At 46.0% G+C, this 22,276-nt stretch overlaps 1 protein-coding gene across 4 annotated transcripts in view; it reads right to left on the bottom strand.

Annotated features, from left to right (window-relative positions):
• Positions 1-22,276, bottom strand: part of INSR (insulin receptor) — a 132,920-nt gene that overhangs the window by 42,488 nt on the left and 68,156 nt on the right. For all 4 annotated transcript variants that reach the window (XM_036846117.1, XM_036846118.1, XM_036846119.1 and 1 more), the window contains exons 3-5: positions 7,956-8,277; positions 1,095-1,243; positions 307-451 (exon numbers count right to left, since the gene is read on the bottom strand). In XM_036846117.1, the coding sequence (XP_036702012.1) occupies positions 307-451; positions 1,095-1,243; positions 7,956-8,277 (616 nt within the window). The remainder of the gene's footprint in view (positions 1-306; positions 452-1,094; positions 1,244-7,955; positions 8,278-22,276) is intronic.

Genomic DNA, 22,276 nt, shown 5'->3' with positions numbered 1-22,276 from the left:
AAAGATAGTTTTATGGTGAAATAATATTCCACTGTATATATATATATATATATATATATATGTGTATATATATATATATATGTGTGTGTGTGTGTATATATATACATATACATATATATATATATATATGTATATGTATATATATACACACACACACATACATATATACACCACATTTCCTTTATCCATGCATCCGTCAGTGGACACTTAGGTTGTTTCCATGTCTTGGCAAAAACTCCTAAGTTTCTCTACAATAACTCACAAACTTCCTAATGAGGCCACAGATACAGCAGCAGGCCCACATACCCGATTTCCAAGGTCTCCCCTCGAATCAGACGTAACTTCCGGAAGAAGGAAAGTGACACGAGGGCATATGATCGGCGGATTTTCAGATACCCTGAAATTTCTTCAATGAGTCCAAGGTTGGCCTCTAGCTCAGCTGCCAGGTTGTCTAAGGAAAGGAGAGAATGAACATCCAGTGGGTTTCTACCAAAATATTTTAACCTTTCCAGAATTCCCCACAGTGAAGAGTTAACCTACAGGCTGAAAATGATTTTCACGAGCGCTACTCAAAATACATCTACAAGGCTGAGTAGTTATGACAGAGATTGTCCTGCCTGCAAAGCTGAATATATTTATTATATTAAGATGCCAACCCTTGCTCCCTCCATCACCCTGCTTTGCTTGCCTTCATAGCATGAACCACTGCCCCTGGGTTTACATTATACGTTAATTTGTTTATTTGCAATATCCACCACGCACGGACTTTGCCTTGTTCACTGTGAGTATTCAATAAATGTTCGCTGAATAAATAAACAGAGAAATGCCTTTTTGCCTGTGACAGAATTTCTGGAAACATGGTCCCCAGACCTGCAAAAGAGGGCATGTTGCCTGCTTGTTCAAAATGCAAATTCCTGATGTCCCAACTCCCAGCTTTGAAAATCAGAATCTCGCGGGGAGTGGGGCCAGGACTGAGCTGTGAACTCCAGGTTTGGAAACAGATTCCTTGCATGAGTCTCTGGACTGTTTTCCTTCTGTGCTCACAGGGAGAGTGGATCCCAGCAGACAGCAACCCCTCCCCCCAGAGCACTCACTGCCCCCTCGAATGTTGATGATTAAGCTTCCGTTGATGATGGTGCAGCCTCGGAGCTCCTGGGCAGATGTCACTGAGTCAATGGTCTTCTCGCCTTCCAGGAGGTGGCACACCTTGGGACAGGGGCCCAGGCATGGAGTGCACATCAAGCTGCAGAAAGAGTGGAGAGAGAGAGAGGTCAGGGCACACAGGACCACACACACACACACACACACACAGCAGACAGTGTGTTGCACAGGGTCCCAAGTGACCATAAGGCAGGATGCTTTATCCACAGAACTGGTGACATCTGGGGCCGGAGAATTCTCTGTTGTGGGAGGCTGTCCTGTGTATTAAGGGTATCAAGCAGCCTGCCTGGGTTCCACCTGTTCCACACCAGCAGCACCCCTCCACCCAAGACATGACAGCCAAAAATGCCTCCAAACATTGTCCCCTGGGGGATGGAAGGGCAAATCACCCCCAGGTAAGAACAACTGCCTAAAGTGATAGGCTTAGGGTATTTCTCCAGGGAGGCAGGTCCTACAGCATTACCCCAGGAGACTCATGCTTTTACTCCAAAATGATGGGGCTCCTGCCTTACCCCAAAGCGATAGGATTCACACTGTACCCCATGGAGAATCACCTTCTACCCTGTGGAGACAGGACTCATGCCATTCCATGGAACTAATGGGACTCCTGGCATTACCATGGTGATGGGAATGATGCAGAGCTGATGGGCCTTACGTAGGACTCATTTTGCCGCTATTTGAAAGTGGTTGAGCTGATACTTCTACCCCAACTGGTGGAACTTAGGCTGCTACTGCAAGGTGATGGGATGTTTGCTGCTCTGTGTGGGGTCTGACGTGACCAAACAACGATATAGGACGTGACGACACAACCTATGAGCTACAACACAACCTCACATTTGATAGTGGGTAACTGGAGGCAGACTTTGGCTTTGCCTTCCTGCAGCCTGATGTCCTCAAATTTATAGCCCCCAGGAGTCCTTTGGGAATCAGCCCTCCCCTACACAGGGTCCCTGAGGTCAGTTCTTGGCTGGCACAGCCCTCCTAGGTCCAAGCAGGACACAGGATCCAGGGTAGGCTGAGCACAATCTTCCATCCCGCTGGGAATTCAGAGGTGGGCACACCCCCAAGCCAACCCAGTGAGGGTTTTGCTAGAACTTCCTGGAAGGAAAAATTGTCTTCCTTCTGCAGTATCTAAGAGGGTATGGCTATATTGCTAGCATGGAGCAAGGGGCAAGGGAGAGGCTGCCTGAGACCAAAACTAACAGAGACAGAAATAAAGCCGAGGATGGAAAGAAACTGATCATATACACCCCTTGAGCTCCTGGATACAGCTGTACCTAAAGCGATTCCCTGAACTTTTGGTTACACTCATCAGTAAACTCCTTTAATCTTGCTTGAGCCAGTTTGAATTGGGGTTCTGTCGTATGAAACCTCAAGATTCCCAACTGTTACGTTCTCAAGATCTGTGTCCTCATCTGTGAAACGGAGGCAATCTTCACGGGGCAGGTAGTAATGAGGACTGAATGATATATACCACCTAAAGCACTCGGCACATAGAAAATAAAAATCGTTGGTTCGTTGCTATGATGATCACTTTTTATTAGTGGTATCATTGTTGCTACTGTCGTAAAGAACAGTAATTGTTGTTACCACACCCCTGCATATTTGATTCTTCAGAAAGATCTTGGTCACGGGTGACCACCTAGAGGGGTGGGATACGGAGGGTGGGAGGGAGATGCAAGAGGGAGGAGATATGGGGATATATGTATATGTAGAGCTGATTCACTTTGTTATACAGCAGAAACTAACACACCATTGTAAAGCAATTATACTCCAATACAGATGTTAAAAAGAAAAAAAGAAAATTGAAAGAACAGAAAAAAAAAAAAAAAAAAAAGAACACATCTGGTCTTTGTCCCAGGTCCTGGCGCAGAGCTTCAAAAGCCCTTGGAATTTCCTGAGTTATAGGAGTATCTTTGTTGTGCTAATGAGGTGACTTGTAGGGGCTGGTCACCAGAAAGACCAAATATATGATTTGGAGGGTTGCATCAACCATTTGACCTCCAGAAAGAGAAGGGGGGCTGGAGATGGAGTTCAAACCCATGGCCAATGATTCAACCAATCACACCTATGTAGTAAAACCCAAAGGAAAACTCTGGACACCAACTCAGTCCATTTTTCTGGCTGGTGAACACACAGCTATGCTGGAAGGGTGATATCTCTGATTCCATGAGGGGATAGGAGCCCTGCGTCTGGAACTCTCCCAGCCTCTGTGCACCCTTAATAATAAAGCTGTAATTGTAAGTAATTGTAATTGTAATTGCAACTGTAAGACTGACATGAAGCTTTTTGACTGCTGAGGCATCTATTTCAAAAGACATCTGTCTTGAGTAAATGTAACACCGGGTCTATGACCCAGCCACTAGCAAAACAACCAGATAAGGAATTAGGCTGCCCCCACCCATGAAGGGGGCTCTTTCAGAAAGCCCTGGGGAACCTAGATAACTGACCACTTGACTGACCCTGCTTCCCCCTTCCTGTGCCCTAATTCCTGCTTTTTTTTTTTTATAAATTTATTTTATTTTATTTATTTATTTATTTTTAAATTTTTGGCTGCGTTGGGTCTTCGTTGCTGCGTGCGGGATTTCTCTAGTTGCGGCGAGCGGGGGCCACCCCTCGCTGCGGTGCACGGGCCTCTCACTGTGGTGGCTTCTCTTGTTGCGGAGCACGGGCTCTAGGCGCACGGGCTTAAGTAGTTGTGACACATGGGCTCAGTAGTTGTGGCTCATGGGCTCTACAGCGCAGGCTCAGTAGTTGTGGCTCACGGGCTTAGTTGCTCTGCGGCATGTGGGATCTTCCTGGACCGGGGCTCGAACCTGTGTCCCCTGCATTGGCAGGCGGACTCTTAACCACTGCGCCACTGGGGAAGCCCTAATTCCTGCTCTTAAGCTTTAAATTCACCATAGAGTGAACCCATAAAACCCTAGACACCCCACCCTCATACCCTAATAAAAGCAGACCCCCCCCCCAAGTATTCCTCTCTCTCTCTCCCTTCCTCCCTCCCACTCTTTTTCTCCCCTCTCTCCCTCTCCCCACCCCTGCTCCCCACGACTTCACTGTGTGGCCCTCCAGGACCTGTGAGTAACAAATCTTGTTCTTCGAGGTTCCCTGATGGTTTCTCACTGAAGTGCATCCTGGGATCATAATAGGAACCACAGAGCTGGCCCAGCCATAAATAGGGGCCCCCATGGGGGAGTGTCTGTGGAGCTCGCTGCAAGTGATGCGTGCCCAGGTAAGCACTGCAAGCATTCCTAACCCAAGGTGCTACCATCAATAGGCTTGGACCAACAGAATAGTATAGACTTTTTTTTTTCCAGCTCTGTGAGTTGTCCTAGCAAATTATTGAACCCAGAGGGTTTGTGGGAGCCTCAAAATTTATAGCCAGCCAATCAGAAGTGTGGGTGACCTGAGGACCCCCCCAATTGTGGCTGGCATGTGAAGTAAAGCTGGTCTGATGGAGAACCAAGGCTTTAACCTGTGGGCCTGATGCTAAGCCAGGTGGTTGAGGTTGAGTTCTATTGCAGTACACCCAGTTGGTGTCAGAGCAGCTGGGGTGGAAACAGAATAATGACCAAATGTTTGGGTTCTTTTGTTGGTTCTACAAATATTCACTGAGCACTTATCATGTGACAGATGATGCTCTAAGCCAAAGGTAAGCAAACTACAGCCCACAGGCCAACTCCAGCTGGCCACTGGTTGTTGTAAATAGAGCTCTATTGGAACACACCCACACCCACTGGTTTGAGTATCATCAATGGTTGCTATCACTCTATAAGGCCAGAGTAGAGTAGCTGCAACCACAGAGACCTCAGAGCTGAAAATATTTACTATCTGGCCCTTTGCCAATGGCAGTTATAAACCACAGGCACACATGAGTGAACAAACAACCTACTTTCCCTGTGGGAAATCCACACGTTCTTTCCAGCCCTTCCCACCAAGAAGTGGAGTCTGCCTTCTCATCCATGGAATCTGGGCTTGGCCATATGAATTGCTTTGGCCAATGGGACGTTAGCAAATGTGATACAGCAGTGGCTTAAGAAGTCCTTACCCAGTAAAGCATGCACTTCCTGGCTGCACATGGAGAGAGGTCCCAACTGCCCATGCAGGATATGAGAGGTTAGCTTGTACCATCTCCTCAGAGCTGACCCAGCCCAAGCCAGACAAACCTCCAGTCAATGCACAGACTCATTAGAAATCATAAATGAGTGTTGTTTTAAGTCACTAAGTGCTGGGGTGGTTTGTTACACAGCACAAGCTAACTGATACACTTGTGAAGCGTATGGTCTCATTGGGGGAAGTTAATAAATTGACAATTAAAATACCAGCTAGTGGTAAATAGCATGAAAAGAGTTAAAATGCAGTGTTGTGCCCAAGAGTAGCCAGATGGCTAGTTCAGACAGGATCATCATACAGGGAAGGAGTCTCAAAAGAAGTGACTTTTAAGCCTGTGATCTGGATGACAAGGAGAAACCAGCCATGCGAAGATCAAGAGGCAGAGAATTCTCCACACCCTTAACACACACCCCAAATATCTAATCCTCCTCATCTCACTAAAGAGCACCCCACCAGGTATCTGGGAATGACCACAGATGGCGAGGCCTCTTAATGAACCCACATGGGTTCCCAGACCTCTGCTCTAATAACATCAAGAACTACTTCCCAGGGACTTCCCTGGCAGTCCAGTGGTTGGGACTCCGCGCTCCCAGTGCAGGGGGTCTGGGTTTGATCCCTGGTCAAGGAACTAGATCCCGCATGATGCAACTAAAAGAGCCGCATGCCACAGTGAAGATCCCATGTGCTGCAACTGAAGGATCCTGCATGCCGCAAATAAGACCCAGTGCAGCCAAATAAGTAAATAAATAAATACATATTAAAAGAAAAAAAAAAAGAACTAGTTGCCAGATAAGCCACAAGAATGGAAGAAAACATATCTGGCCCTTTATAATATTGAACCACATTAGAAAACACGACAGCACTGAAGTCTTTCACAAAATAAAATAAAAGCTTCAGAAGGAAAACAAAATTTTTTTTAACCTACAAAGTAAAATACTGCCATGATGGGTCATAATTAACATCCCTCACTTTCCCCTCTTTCACTCAGTAAAGGTCCCAAGCAACACAGGACAAGCTGTCAATTTCCTGGGGCTTCAATCCTGGGGTCACTGGCATCAGCAAAACATCAAAGGAAGTTGTTCTATTTTTCAGATCTTTGTTATGATAAAAAAAAAACAACTTTAAAGCCAACGTCTTTTAGTGGAAGATGTTAATATCCATGTTTTATCTCAAACGTGAAAAAAAAAAACAAATAAATCAAGAGGAATATGATAATTTTCCCAATCTCACTGATAAACTGGCCCCAAAGAAGAAAAAATAGCTCTGTCTGGCATGCAAAGGTGATTTATAGAAGCCTATTTTTGGTCAACAAAGCCACTTGATAGGTTTTATCAAAAATGGGTAAAACAAAACATACTGTACTTGCAGGTTTCACAAACACTCAAAGAGAGGCTCCTAGGAACCGGAAAAAAGATTGTTTTCCTTCCCACCCTCCCCACTCAGGGAAATAAAATTTCCCACCAGGACCTGCTCACTTGGCTAATTTTCAAGTCTGAAGAGGAAGATTTTTTACGTAAGCAGGTCAGCTCAAGGCCCCTCGACGTACGTCTGTTTCTGATTTGTTTTTGTGTTGTTTTGTGGGTTGGTTTGTTTTTTTCAGACCCTCAACACAAAAATCAGGAAACAGATTTTTTAAACTCAGTTACAGCCCTTAGACACCAAAATAGCTCATCTGAGAAGCGAACAGCATGAACAAAAAGTCTGAGATGTGGGTAGGAAATCTGACTCACCGCCGGGGAGAGAAAACCTTGCTTTCTCTCACCTAAATAGTAGGAAGTGGTTTGATGGCATTGTCCTTCAAAAGACAACAAAGCCTTGAGAACAATCTAGAATTGAGTCCTTCTTCCTGGCACTCCAGGTTAATCTCAGGACACCACCCAGATCCAGCTTGGAGAAAACATTTAAAACATCTGAGCTCTAATCTTGGTTGTGAGATTCAGGCAGCTACATCAGTGGGAACAATCGGACCATCTAAAGGGCTGTATACAAAACCAAAGACTTCTATTTTCTTTTTTTTTATTGTATTTAATTTATTGTTTCTGGCTGCGTTGGGTCTTCATTGCTGCACGCGGGCTTTTCTCTGGTTGCGGTGAGCGGGGGCTACTCTTCGTTGTGGTGCGCGGGCTTCTCATTGCAGTGGCTTCTCTTGTTGCGGAGCAGGGGCTCTAGGCTCACGGGCTTCAGTAGTTGTGGCACGCGGGCTCAGTAGTTGTGGCTCGCGGGCTCTAGAGCGCAGGCTCAGTAGTTGTGGCGCACGGGCTTAGCTGCTCTGCGGCATGTGGGATCTTCCCGGACCAGGGCTCGAACCCGTGTCCCCTGCAGTGGCAGGCGGATTCTCAACCACTGCGCCACCAGGGAAGCCCAAGACTTCTATTTTCAATGCTAAGCATAGAAAGCTTTAAATTTTCGGTATGCAAGATGCAGAAAATATTTACTCTCTGGCCCTTTGCAAGAGGAAGTTTGTTGACTCCTGCTCCAAAGGCCAGCACCAAAACCAGGAAGCAGGGATGGCATCCGAGAGACCCACGCATGTCACTAATCACCAGCAGCTTCCTCACTCACAGTCAATTAACTCTAGTTTTCCACATAGTTTTAATAGGCGGCATCACCAACACCAACCCCATGCCCCTTCCCCTCTTTACCACCTGCCCCCAACCCCGGAACCCATACCCAGGACTCACTTGCTGGAATTCATTGTGTACCCGGAGGGGCACTCAGGGATGCACTTGTTATTGTGAATGACATACTGGTGGCAGCCCTGCCTCCGAGAGTTCTTGCATTTGTTGTGCAAATCCTGGCAGAAGCTGAAGTTCACACAGCGCCAGTCTTGGAAGTGGTAGTAGGGGGGCGGGCAGGTCTCCACGCACCTGCCATCCAGGTAGAAGTTTCGACAGGCCACACACTTGGTGGGGTCGTCAGGCTCAGAGCAGTTGCCCAAGCACTCACTGTGGCAACAGAGACCCTCAGCGGTGCAGCCGTGAGACTTACAGATGGTCGGACACACTGGAGAGAGAAAGAAAACAGCTGGTCAGTGGCTTTGCCCAATTCCTGTCTGCACGACAGCAAATCTGGATGAGGAAGTGCAAGCCAAACAAAATAATAATGGTAACAGTTCACTTCTACAGCACTTGCTACGTGCCAGGCACAACTATTAACTCATTTCAGCCCCAAGCCAGTGACATGCTTGTAGATGTTTAACAGCTTCTTCAGGGAGCGGGGCAGAGATGCTCTGCTTTATAGCATTTGCCAATTTCCATGGTGTAAATACTCCCACCACGGTTCCTTTCAAGCTACCCACCTATAGTTACTGAATGTGGAGCCAGTAAGAGATACATAGTATCACAGCATTAAATAGTACATCCACTGCATAGATACAATAGTAGCAAATAACCTCAAAAGCATAAATCATAGAAAAACGTAGTGAGATGATTAGGAAGTGGTGAATTTGGAGTATTTATTACCTTTGTTTTAAACATAATTTGTTTAATTGTAAGTTGATGTCATTTAAATTTTAATAACAGCTTGTTTAAGAACCAAATTTCCTGAAAATTACACAATTGGCTTTAGCAAGCCAACTCCAGCACGCAGCTGCAGTACTGGTGTAAATAGATACACCTGGGGCTTCCCTGGTGGTGCAGTGGTTAAGAATCCACCTGCCAATGCAGGGGACACGGGTTCGAGCCCTGGTCCGGGAAGATCCCACATGTTGCGGAGCAACTAAGCCTGTGCGCCACAAGTACTGAGCCTGCGCTCTAGAGCCCGCGAGCCAGAAGTACTGAGCCTGCGCTCTAGAGCCCACGAGCCACGACTACTGAGCCCACGTGCCTAGAGCCCGTGCTCTGCAACAAGAGAAGCTGTGACAATGAGAAGCCTGCACACCGCAGTGAAGAGTAGCCCTGGCTTGCCGCAACTAGAGAAAGCCCACGCACAGCAACGAAGACCCAAAGCAGCCAAAAATAAATAAATTAATTTTAAAAAAATTTTTTAAAGATAAGAACTCTTTAAAATAAATAAATAAATAGATAGATAAATAGATCCTGATCTCCATTTTCTCCATTTTACAAATGGGGAAACTGAGGCGCAAGGAGGTTAAGCAAATGGCCCAAAGGTCATTCATTGCTTCAACACACATTTGCTTGCACTGATCTAGATATTACAGCTGCTGCAGGAACATGGTGGCCACAGACCCTGCCTTTGGGACCACATGGTCCAATGGAGGAGGCATATTCATTATTTAAACGTATAACTACATACACAGCAAGCACCGTGCTGGAAGTAAGTGGAGGTGGCATTTCTGCTGTGACCTGCAGGAGATCATGAATGGGAAAGGAGAGGGCTCTGCGGATGGCGGGCAGAGGCTGTGCACGGATTTTGTGGCTGGAGTTTCTTGTTTGACGCAACCGAACTTGTCCACTGAAGGCTGGACTCTGCCCTGGCTTCCTGCAGCAGCTTGGAACACACCCCCTTTCTCCCGACGTCTCACTACTCATGACTTCCTGATTCCCCTTAATTTTGGTCCCTCAGCATCTGACCTGGGCTTCCATTGACCAGCCCTCCCTTTCCAGGCTGCCAGCAAATTTGTCCCTGGACCGATGGCTTCCCTGAGGCAGGAAAGACCTCGGCCACAGCAGAGCCTGTTCCCTGGGTGCCTTCTCTGCTCACTCCGTGCACACCTTGAAACGTGGTTTGGAAGCTGGGGAGTGTTCTTCACTCCAAATCCTCAGGCTCTTTGATCGCTGCAGTGAACATTCCGGCCCCCGTGGACCCCACCAACCAGACCCAGGGAACTGGAGAGGCTTCTGAAGCCACATTCCCACATGCACATCGCTGTTGGATGGAACTTTCTGTGATGATGGAAATGGTCTCCATCGGCACCGTCCAACACGGTAGCCACTTCCCCGTGGCTGTGGGGTGTGGTTAGTGCAACAAGGAACCAATTTTTTTTTAATTGCAGCAAAATATGCATAAAACTGACCATCTTAACCATTTTTAAGTGCACAGCTCAGTGGCATTAAGTACGTTCACATTGTTGTGCCACCATCCTCACCATCCACCTCCAGAACTTTCTCATCTTCCCAAACTGAAACTCTCTCCCCATGAAACACTGACTCCCCACCCCCTCCCCCAGCCCCTGGCCCCCACCATCTACTTCCTGTCTCTGTGGATTTGACTCTTCTAGGGACCTGCTATGAGTGGAATCAGATCGTGTTTGTCCTTTTGTGTCTGGCTTATTTCACTGAGCATCATGTCCTCAAGGTTCATCCGTGTTGCAGCAGGTGTCAGAAGTTCCTTCCTTTTTAACAAAGGCAGAATTCTTGTTGACAACATCACCAGTGGGTGCTTGACTATATCTTGATAAGGAGGAAAACGTCTATACACAGTAAGATGAGCTAGCTTGAATAACTGTAGCTGCTTACATTTATACAATGAAAATCGATCATATACGTCAAAAAGGGGAGAATCCAAGCTTTGCATAGGTTCTTAGGCAAAATTTTCTGGAATTTTAATTCTCTCCAAGCTTGTCAGGATCCAAAGGTGCCGGGGAAAAAATAGTCATTGAATAAGAGATGTGGAATGTGCAAATCATGATTAATTAATAGATTTGGTTTTGCCATTAAAAAAAAAAAAAGGTTCCTTCCTTTTTAAGGATGATACTATTTCATTGTGTGTATATACCACATTTTGTTTATCCATTCATCTGTCAATTGACTCTAGGGTTACTTAGACCTTTTGCTCATTGTGAATCATGCTGCTGTGATCATGGATGTACAAATATCTCTTCAAGACTCTACTTTCAGTTCTTTTATGTATATATCCAGAAGTGAATTGTTGAATCATATGGTACTTCTATTTTTAATGTTTTTATTGAAGTATAGTTGATTTACAATGTTGTGTTAGTTCCAGGTGTACAGCAAAGTGATTCAGCTTTATATATATATATTTCTATTCTTTTTCAGATACTTTTCCTTTTAGGTTATTACAAAATATTGACATAAACCACAGCAATATCTTTTTGGATCCATCTCCTAGAGTAATGAAACAAAAATAAACAAATGGGACCTAATTACACTTAAAAGCTTTTGCACAGCAAAGGAAACCATAAACAAAATGAACAGACAACCTACAGAATAGGAGAAAATATTTGCAAACAATGTGACTGACAAGGGATTAATTTCCAAAATACTTTTAATTTTTTGAGGAACCACCGTACTACTTTGCACAGCGGCTGCACCATTTTACATTCCCACCAAGAGTACACAGTAGAAGCTTCCAGCTTCTACTGAGGAACCAAACTTTTCATTGCATTTCAATTTTAATTTTAAAATTGCGGGGGGTGGCTACTGGCTCTTGTGTCAGACAGCAGAGGCTTAGCGAAAGAAACTCCTTGCCAAAGCCTACGGGTCTCATGTGGTCTAGTGCTTGCAGTCTCTCTGAGTCCTTCTCCCAAACCCAGGCAGTCGCCACTCCAGCATCCTTCCTGCCCCTCACACACCCAGGCTCAGCCCTACCACAGGACCTTTGCATATGCGGCTCTGGCTGCAGCACCCCCTCCCCTTATCCTCCCATAACTAGCTCCTTCTGAACCTTCAGGTCTCAACCCCTTAGAAGGACCTTCCCTGACCTCCCCACTGGAAGTCACTTTCTCCTTCTTAAACCAGGTTCTAACACATGATCCTATGACATTTTTCTTACAGCACTTATCACTCTCAAAAATTATCTTGGGTGCTTGTTGACTGTCCGTCTGGAGGGGAGCTTAGGGGGCAGGGCCACTTGTGCTCCGTTCACTGCACTGGATCCCACGACACCCACTCCTAGGACAGGGTCATTGAATAAGAGATGTGGAATGTGCAAATCATGATTGCACCCAACAGGAGCTCAGTAGACCCATGTCTGAATAGACAGAAAGGAGGCAAAAGAAAGGCCTTTGAAGCAGTTCTAAGCCCCCAGTTTTTAGCCAGTGGCTCAGGAATTCATCCAAGAACTCCGAGTTGCAGGAGCTTCACAAACACTATGAAAAATTACATGGAAAATTCGGAGCATCCATGCCTAGGTGCATAGTCTGATTTTCTACATGGATCAAGAAAGAATGAAGAAGCTGTAATAGGAGCAGGATGGAGTTAACCCCACCAATGTCTGTGTAGGATTTTCAGCGCTTACATACCCCCCCCCATTGGATTCTTACTTAATTCTAACAAAGACCCCGGGAGGGAGCAGGGTAAGTAACATTGTCTCCATCTCACAGAGGAGAGAAGACTTGCTCAGCTGAGATGCAGCAGGGCCAAAACCCGAACTTCGATCTTTTGGCTCTGAATCCGACATTCCTGGGTCTCAAGAAGGACACGGCCATCCACAGGGTCCACCCAGTCGGGGGGAGGAGTGACATGCATACAGCTCTCCACCCACAGGCCTGCCACAAAGTTTTCTCTAAAGAATCCATGACAGCCTCAGTCTTCTTGTCTGTCAAATGGGGATGATAACAAACCCTTAACTCCTTCTCACACCTAAAAGAGGGGATGCGGGTAAAGAACTGGATTCTTTGATAGACACAGTGTAGGCTGGATATCAGTTAGCTACTCTGGGCATTATTATTATTTCCATTGTCATTAATAACCTGTCTACGAGGACCCAAGGAACTCCATGGCAGGAAGCAATATAGAAAGCAGACAATTATTTAGGACCCACAAAGACTCCACCCTCTGGGAAAGCACATGTGCGAGCAGGAAGGGGCCTGTTTCCTGGGCTGGGGCTGCATCTGAGGGTCAGCCCTTAAGTTCAAAAGAGGTGTCAGCAAAGACCTCACAAAAACTTCCCAAACACATAAGCCTTCCGGCCTAGACAATGCTAAGAAAAACGATCCAACACTCACAAACAAGAGGTTAACCACAGGGTTATTCAGTCTTCCTCTGGAGCCCTGCCTAAGAGGCCCACCTGAGAATAACTTCATTCTCCAGCAAAGGAGCTGGCAACATTTTCCCATAGAGGGTCACAAAACATATGTTTGGGGCTTATGTTCGGTGTCACAACTAGTCGACTCTGCCACTGTGGCGTGAAAACAGCCCCAGAGAAGGCTTATGGGGACAAATGCATTGTGCCCAATAAAACTTTACTTACAAAAGCAAGCAATGGGCTGGATCATTTGCCAACCCAGGCAAATGATCAGAGGTAAGTTTCAATACAGTGAAACTTACCTGTGATTGATTTACTTTTTTTCTTTTAATATTTATTTATTTGGTTGTGCTGGGTCTTAGTTGCAGCAGGCAGGCTCCTTAGTTGAAGCTCGAGGGTTCCTTAGTTGCAGCATGCAAACTCTGGTTGTGGCACACATGTGGGATCTAGTTCCCTGACCAGAGATTGAACCTGGGTCCCCTGCCTTGGGAGCACAGAGTCTTAACTACTGCGCTACGAGGGAAGTCCCTGATTGCCTATTTCTATTAGCGCCTCAACTCCAGGAAGCCAGATGTCAACTTACAGATGGATACGTTGTAAATCATTTTTTATCCCATAGAAGAAATAGCCTCCAAAAATGACAGGTTTATTGCCCCTGGGACATTAAGTGTCCCCATATCTAACTTTGCAATCCTAGTTCAGTGATTATACATGCTTTGGCTTTACCATCCAGCCGGTGCCCTCACTAAAGGGTTAAAAGTGTTGACAGGTGTTTTTTTGTGTGCTTTTTTTTTTTCTTCTTTGCATCAGAGTTGTGTTTTTTAACTTTTGAAGACTATACTTTGATAACAATAAGTCTGCTCTGGGTGTCTCCCATTCCGTTTCCAAGTACTTTATCTTATTTAATAGAAATGCCACTGGGGGGTGTCCCCCACCCAGATTGAATTATGAAAACCACACATCTGGCAAGATGAAAATGGAGGACGGGTCTGACTCTCCTCTCCCAGTGCACCTTGCCCTGCCCTTTTACAGACACCAAATGAGCCACAGCCACAGTCCCAGCAGCCCTGGCTCAGAGGGCCACCACCCCCAGGCTGTTTCTGCCAGAGAGGATGGCAGCCTTCTCAAGAAAATGCCCAGCAGTCCGGGAACTATGGACCTTCCCAGGACAGGTACATGACATGTGTGTATGGCACATCCACATGCCCAGACCTCCCTCCTCCAAACACACAAGTTCCTTGTTCATCCATCTTCCATCCCCCACCCCCCACCCAAGCTGCCTCGGGCTGCTGGCCTCAATTTCCTCCCAATTCTCCCCTAAAGTTTCCAAAAGCCCCCTGGTCTCCAGTTCCACTAGCAGAAGCAGCCACTACCCTCCTGAAACTCTCACCTCAAGTGGCTTTTTCACTACACCCCGCCGAGAAGATTGAAAACTGAACTCTAAATAAACCGGCAGAGCGGGAAGGAGGGAACAGAATCAGCATCTTCTGGTTGGACCCTCTGAAGTAAGTGGAAGGCTCCTCACCAAACGATGCTTTCCCCAGACAGACATCTACAGAAATGCCAACTGGTTTAAGAGATGCGGTATAAAGCAAATCAGACAGGTGCAATTTGACCTCAGTATTTCTACTGCTAGGAATTATCCTGCAGACAAGGGACCATATGTGCACTTAGACACCTAGACAAGGATATTCTTTACCCTACAGGACATTAACCATTGGGGTTTATAACTGCAAAAGCCTGTAAACAACGTAAAAGTCCCAAGAAGGAGACTGTGTAAATAAATTAATGTGGATCAAGGAAGTAGAATAGTACGCAGCTGTGAAAATGGAAGTGGCTCTATGCATTTTGATGTTGGAGTCACTTCCAAGATAGCATTAAGGGGAAAAAAAGAACAAAGCTTGTTCGTGGAAAAAGCAAAGAGATGTACATTGTGGGAATACAAAATGGACAGCTAGTGTGGGAGACAGTTTGGTCGCTTCTTATAACGTTAAACATACACTTCTGGTCCTTACCACAGAACCTAGGGGTTTACCCGGGTGAAGTGAAGAACAAAACAAAACACTTAGTATACACAACGACCTGTATGTGAATGTTTATAGTGGCTACATTTGTAATCACCCCAAACTGGAAACAAACTAAATATCCCTCAACTGGGGAATAGATAAACATTGTATCTCCATGCAACAAACTCTAGGGAGCCCTCAAAATAGAATGAAGTGCTGATTTCCACAACACAGGGATGAATTTCAAATGCATGGTATTGAGAGTAAGAAGCTGGTCTCCAAAGCTACACATTCTAGGATCCCATTTTATATGCCAAACTGGAAAAAGCAAAACTATAGGGATAGTGAACACATTAGTGGTAACCAGGGGCTGGAACTGCAAATGACACACAGACATTTGGAAGATGATGGAAGCATTCCATATCTTGACTGTGGAAGTGGTTACATGACTATATAGTCAGTCAAAACTCACAGAACATTACACCAAAAACGGGTGAGCTCTGCTGTACGGAAATTACATCTTAAAATGAGGGGAAAAGAAAAGGACAAATAGGACATATGTCCATCTGGAAGGGACACAAGAAATGTGCCCCGTGACTGCCTGTGGGGAGGGGAATGTGGATGAAGTGGAGGGTGGGTAGCAACATCCTTACATATCAACACAAGTTGATTTTTATTTTTTCCTATGTATGTGTACACCCTTCTAAAACTGACCTCTATTTAAAAATGCATTTTTAATATAACTGAATCACTTTGTTGTACACTTGAAACTAACACAACACTGTAAATAACTATACTTCAATAAAAATTTGAAAAATAAAAATACATGTTTAGAAACTCTGCTAGATGATTAAGAAATAGTTTTGATCCATTATACCATTCTGCCCCCAAATATTCCTGTAGTGACTGTGTCAGAATAGCCGACAGGCATCAACAAGAGCTTTACAAAGTTTCTCTTAAGATCTTTTTTTGCCTTAGTACAAAATCAACAGTCAAAGCAACTAAACACCAAGTGTGCTCTGAGGTTGGAATCTGGACCAGGTAGAAATATTATTGATGATGGACAACACCGGGACAACAGATGAGATTTATATAACAGACTGTGGATTCAAATACTGCGTCAGCGTTAATACCCTGATTTTAAGCATCATACGGAGGCTGTGTAAGAGCATTTTCTTGTTCTTAGAAAATACCCCCGAAAAATTAAAGGCAAAGGAACAATATGCGTGCATCTGACTCTCCGATGATTCAGGGGGGAAAAATTAATATGTATATAATGTGTACATAAATATATCAGAGAGATAATAAAACAAATGGGGTAAAACTAGTGAATTTAGATACAATTCTTGCAAGTTTTCTGTCAACTCGCAAACTACATCAAAATTAAACGTTACCGGCCTTCCCTGGTGGCGCAGTGGTTGAGAATCTGCCTGCCAATGCAGGGGACATAGGTTCGAGCCCTGGTCTGGGAAGATCTTCGAGCCCTGGTCTGGGAAGATCCCACATGCCGCGGAGCAACTAGGCCCGTGAGCCACAACTACTGAGCCTGCGCGTCTGGAGCCTGTGCTCCGCAACAAGAGAGGCCACGATAGTGAGAGGCCCGCGCACCGCGATGAAGAGTGGCCCCCGCTCGCCACAACTAGAGAAAGCCCTCGCACAGAAACTTAGACCCAACACAGCCAAAAATAAATAAATTTTAAAAAAAAATTAAACGTTACCAGTTTATAACCAAGCAAGGTTAAAAGCTGCATTACTGGGAGAAAACAAAGGCCCTGCGGTAAATAACATGCTTATAAAAATACAGCCACTTTTGGTTCCTTTGCCTTTTTAAGTTCAAATCAATTTGGTTTTTCTCAGTTAAGTAGATATATGGTAAAAACAAAACAAAAACTTTTTTTAAAAAACCACTATTAAATGTTTCCATAGCACGACATATGTTAATAACATCTTGCTACATTCCTTTCCAAAGCCCGTGGTTAAAAAAAAAAAAAAAGATTTATTATTCCAAAAATTACTGCTTTCCAGAAATTTCCAAACGGAACAGTTGCGTCATGGGCCTGCAGACACATTAACCACAGGGCCTCGTGGCTCTCCCTGAAAGTGTGAATATTATAAACTCCATAAAGTAATTTACTTTGTTTCCATCCTAAGCCTTTCTGTCCCGCGCCCGACCCAGACCCTGACAGACGAGGTTCGCATCCCCGGAGCCCCGGGGCGCGGGCAGCACTTAGTCGGGAAATTCCTCCCCTTGGAATCTAGTTGATTTAATGGTGGGATTGGGGGTGGGGGGGCGCTGGGTGAACTTTTGACGGCTGGGTGGTCAACAAACGCCCTTTCGGGTATGCGCTCCCTGAGAAGCTTCGACCGCAGGAGGTCGCGTCCTTGAAGCTAGGAAGCTCCCCCTTTCCTCCCCTGACAATGCCGCCCCCGCGGGCGCGAGTAGATTCGCTTCCCAGATGCGTCTGGAATCGAGTGGCGGAGCTCTTCGGGGAAATACGGCGCATGCAGGCCAGAAAGGAGGCGGAGCCCCGAAGGGGGGGGGGGCCACCCCGCTAAGGCAGCCTCAGGATTGGTTGGTTCCAGGCATCTATGTGTGTGTTCGGGAGGGGCGGACGCGGGGCAGGAGAAGCCCCGCCCCCGCGAGCTAGTGGCGGCCGCGAAGCACAAAGCCCGAGGCGCACTCCGCTCCGTGGAATCCAGGCCGGGCAGTTACGGCGGCCGCAGCACCGCCCTCGCGCTCAACCAATGGGCGGGCGTGCTGCCGGGGCGCTGGCCCCGCCCCCGGGCGCTCGGGGCTCCGCTCGTCCGACTGGCGCTCCGGCCGTGACCGCCGCCGGGCGGTCCGCGCTGGGGGCTCCGGGAGGGCCTCTCGAGGGTGCAGACCTTGAAGGGCGGGCCTGCAGAGGATGGAACTTTGGAAAAAGTTAAAGAAAAGGAGCAACCGAGTGTGCGGGCCGCCTCAAGCAGCCACCGGGTGGCTTGGGCCGCGCGCGGAGCTGGGCTTGTGCCCGGGAGAAGATCGGGTCACCGCGTGGCAGGCAGCGCCTGGGATGGCCGAGGGGGGCCCTGGCCCCAGGCATCACTCGGGAGGGGCCCAGAGAGGGGCAGCGGCTCGCCAGGGTAGCACAGCACAGTCTCCCAAATTGGGGGCGAGGGGGGCGTGGCAAGGGGAGAGTCCCACGCTGTCGGACCCTACCCACAAGGTTTCGACCCCTCACTTGCCCAGAATACCAAGGACCATACTCATAAATTACATTCTTAATAAAACTTACAAGGTTTCTTTTCGGGGTGCCCTCCGGCCACTGTTCCCCCAGCATTTGAAGATGTCCACCTATACTTGCAATTCCAGTCGACCGAAGCAGCAAATGGGCATTCACTAACGCCCCCCCCCCCATTCCACGTGAATACACTTTAAAATGTGTATTCCGTTTGCAGAATACAACATTCAACCCATATCGGTTAATAAGCTCTTATTAACCCTATTATTCAAACAACCATCTCCATTACAGATGGAGAAACTTAAGCACAGAAGGGCTGCTTTGCTAATGCCAGCTCAGCTAGCAAGCAGCAGGGCCAAACTGGAACCCAGCTCTCCCAGGGAGACTGGGACGGCGTGTGGCATCAGGGACTTACACTGTGGGTTTAATTCAGTGTTTCCCACTCTGACCCACCTGGATTTGGCACCTTCCTGGCATTGGGATGCAGAAAGGGATGGTGACCTTGTCTCTATTCTCCCAGGATGCACAAAAGAGACAGACAGGTAAGGCCCCTGAAGGGGAGGCTTATTACTGCATTTGTCTTCTTACTGCATCCCAGTGCCAGGCACACACAGCAGGTGCAGTGAAGCTCATGGGGGGGGAAAAAGTGGAGGGAATCAGGTGACTGGCTTTATCCCAGCAGGAGAGGGACAGTACATGCAAATGTGTGAATCATCAGGGCTGCCTTTAACTATAAACAGTTCAGAGTTGATGAAGGGCAAAGTACAGAGGAAAAGGTATGGGACATCAGGCCAGGCAGGACGGTTAGGGAGCCGAGGGGCTTGGACTTTGCATCACAGGAGGAGCCGAAGAAGGGCTTCAACCAGAAAAGACACCACCAGATCCACATTTGGGGCCAATTTTCTGGCTCTCTGGTGGGTGGCTGAAGAAGGCAAGAGGGAACAGGGAGGAATAGGCTGGCTTCTGAAGCCATCAGGGAGGTGGAGTCATCAGGACTTATCACATGGATGACTCCCAAGTTTCCACCTTGGGCAGGTGCACAAGACTCACAAGATGAACTAAGAAGAAAAACTAGGTGCTCAAACTTGGACCATCTGGGTTTGAGGTGTGGAGTCCAGGATGTCAGGGCTTCCGCACATGATTGATTGTTTGCAGTTGCTAAGTCACACCTCAAACAACCCCAGCCTGCTCCTGAAAACCACTCTTGCTAAAGTGCCTGGGCCCTTGTTTGTTGGGGACATTTTAGAACTTTTCCCTCATTTATGTATGTAATACATACACATTTTAGGCAATAAACTGTAGCAATGACTTTTTAAAAGTTGTTGAGTTTTAAGGGCTTCCCTGGTGGCACAGTGGTTGGGAATCTGCCTGCCAATACAGGGGACACGGGTTCGAGCCCTGGTCCGGGAAGATCCCACATGCCACAGAGCAACAAAGCCCATGCGCCACAACTACTGAGCCTGCACTCTAGAGCCCACAAGCCACAACTACTGAGCTCACATGCCACAACAACTGAAGCCCACGTGCCTAGAGCCCATGCTCTGCAACAAAGAGAAGCCACCACAATGAGAAGCCTGCACACCGCAACAAAGAGTAGCCCCCGCTCACTACAACTAGAGAAAGCCAGCGCGCAGCAACAAAGACCCAACGCAGCCAAAAATAAATTAATTTTTTAAAAAATTGCTAATATTTAAAAAAAAAAGTTGTTGAGTTTTAGCCTACTTGTGTTTTCTACTTCTTGAGCCAATGTAACTTTTACAGGCTATTTAGAAATTAATGGCAAGAGAGCACAACTTATGAGATGTGGGCATAGCTGTTCTCAGGGGCAAATTCAGAGCCTTAATTTCTTGCAAAAGGAAATGATTAACCTAAATAAAATAAGCACTTAAACCGGTAAATGAAGTTATTTTAATAATATTCCCCAAATTATTTATTACCAGAGCTGGCTTTATAATTTTTTCATGGATTTTAAGTTACATTTCCATTTTCCTTCTTTATTTTATGTACTTGTTCTTCCCACATCCTTTTTTTTCTTAGTTACACTATATATATAGTGTAACTCTATATATAGAGAGAGTCTTCCTGCTAAAACAGCACTGTCCAATAAACAGTCTGCATTGACAGAAAAGTTCTGTATGTGTGCTGTGCAATTTGGTAATCACTAGCCACATGTAGACACTGGGTGTTGGAAATTGGCTAGTGTGACTGAGAAACTGAATTAATTTTCCTGTGGCTAATGGCTACCCTATTGCTCATTGCTGGATCTAAAAGATCCAGCTCTTGAACTTGTCAGTTATGTTTGTTTTCTAATCAGTTAGTCCCTGCTAATTTATTATTTCCTTCTTCCTGTGTAGATCTGTTTCATTATTCGTTGTCTCACTTTTGTGATTTCTCTATATAATTATTTAAGTCTGCATTCACATCTCCCCAGTCTTCTAAAGCATCTATCTTTGCAGTGCTGAGATCCACCTTTGACCAAAGTTAAGACTTGTGTTTTGTTTTTAATTATCACATGGCGGGAGTTTGTCTTGCATGCTTGTTTAGTTAAGCTTTTAAAAATTAATTTCCAGTTACGTGTACTTGCAACCAGAGATTAGGCAGCTCAACGTCTGCTTTTTGGAATGCGTTGGGTTTCGTTTTTTTTGTTTTTGTTTTTGTTTTTTGAGATTTAACAGATGATTAGTTTTTCTAGATATTCCAAGAGCACTTTAAAATGTGTATTGTTTGCAGAATACAAATTTCAGCCCATATCTTTTACCACGATCTTATTAACTGTATTATTCAAACTCCTTGTTGCCTAATTGAGGTTTATCTACATGATCAAGGCTGTGTTTGTGTCTCCCCTGAGGTTTCTTTTTTCTTTTTTTTTTTAATTTATTTTTGGTTGCGTTGGGTCTTCGTTGCTGCGTGCGGGCTTTCTCTAGTTGTGGCGGGCAAGGGCTACTCTTCATTGCGGTGCGCGGGCTTCTCATTGTGGTGGCTTCTCTGTTGCGGAGCACAGGCTCTAGGCACATGGGCTCCGTAGTTGTGGCACGTGGGCTCAGTAGTTGTGGCACACGGGCTTAGTTGCTCTGCTGCATGTGGGATCTTCCCAGATCAGGGCTCGAACCTGTGTCGCCTGCATTGGCAGGCGGATTCTTAACCACTGCACCACCAGGGAAGTCCCTCCCCTGAGGTTTCTTAATTCTCCTTGTATTTCCTACAGTTTGTTCTCTAAAGTTGGTTCTATGAATACTCTACCCTCATTAAAGACTGTCCCTTCACCAGTGCAAAACCTCTCTCCCCTTTCCTCCCTGATAATGCCTGCTACCTTGAATTCTCTGCATATTTTTCTCATTCATATTTGCCCACAGGTTTAAGTTTCCTGTGTCATTTTTGGAATTAGGTATAACCATTTTCTTTTTTTTTTTAATTGAAGTATAGTTGGTTTACAATGTTGTGTTAATAGGTATAACCATATTCTAGTGGGGAGAGTTGAGAGAGAGAGAGAAAGAACCACAGCCTCCATGGGAACAAGGAAGTGGGAATGGGAAATGTCAGAGTCTGAAATCTGTCTCTGTGGAAGGTCTTAATTGCAAGAAGCGTTTCCCTGGGGACAATCTCAACCATAAAAAGGTCCACTCATATGACTGATGGCTTCTCAGTAACAAGTACACGGTGGTCTTGAATAGTGTACAGGTCGACAGAAGCCAGTTTCCCTGGAGCTGCTACACCCACGGGCTGGCAGAGTTTAGGCATAGTGACAGGGAATGGAGAAAATTTCCTCAACTCCTAAAGGACAAAAATAAACAGTAGAATGTACTGCCTCTCTGTGGAGACACCATGAAATGGAATCATCAGAATGAAAAAAACACCTATTTTAAATTCCATCGTGACCAAAAAGAGACAACG

Source organism: Balaenoptera musculus, chromosome 3, assembly GCF_009873245.2.
Source record: "Balaenoptera musculus isolate JJ_BM4_2016_0621 chromosome 3, mBalMus1.pri.v3, whole genome shotgun sequence".
In the NCBI taxonomy this organism is placed as follows: domain Eukaryota; kingdom Metazoa; phylum Chordata; class Mammalia; order Artiodactyla; family Balaenopteridae; genus Balaenoptera; species Balaenoptera musculus.
This window is presented reverse-complemented; position numbering and strand designations above follow the sequence as displayed.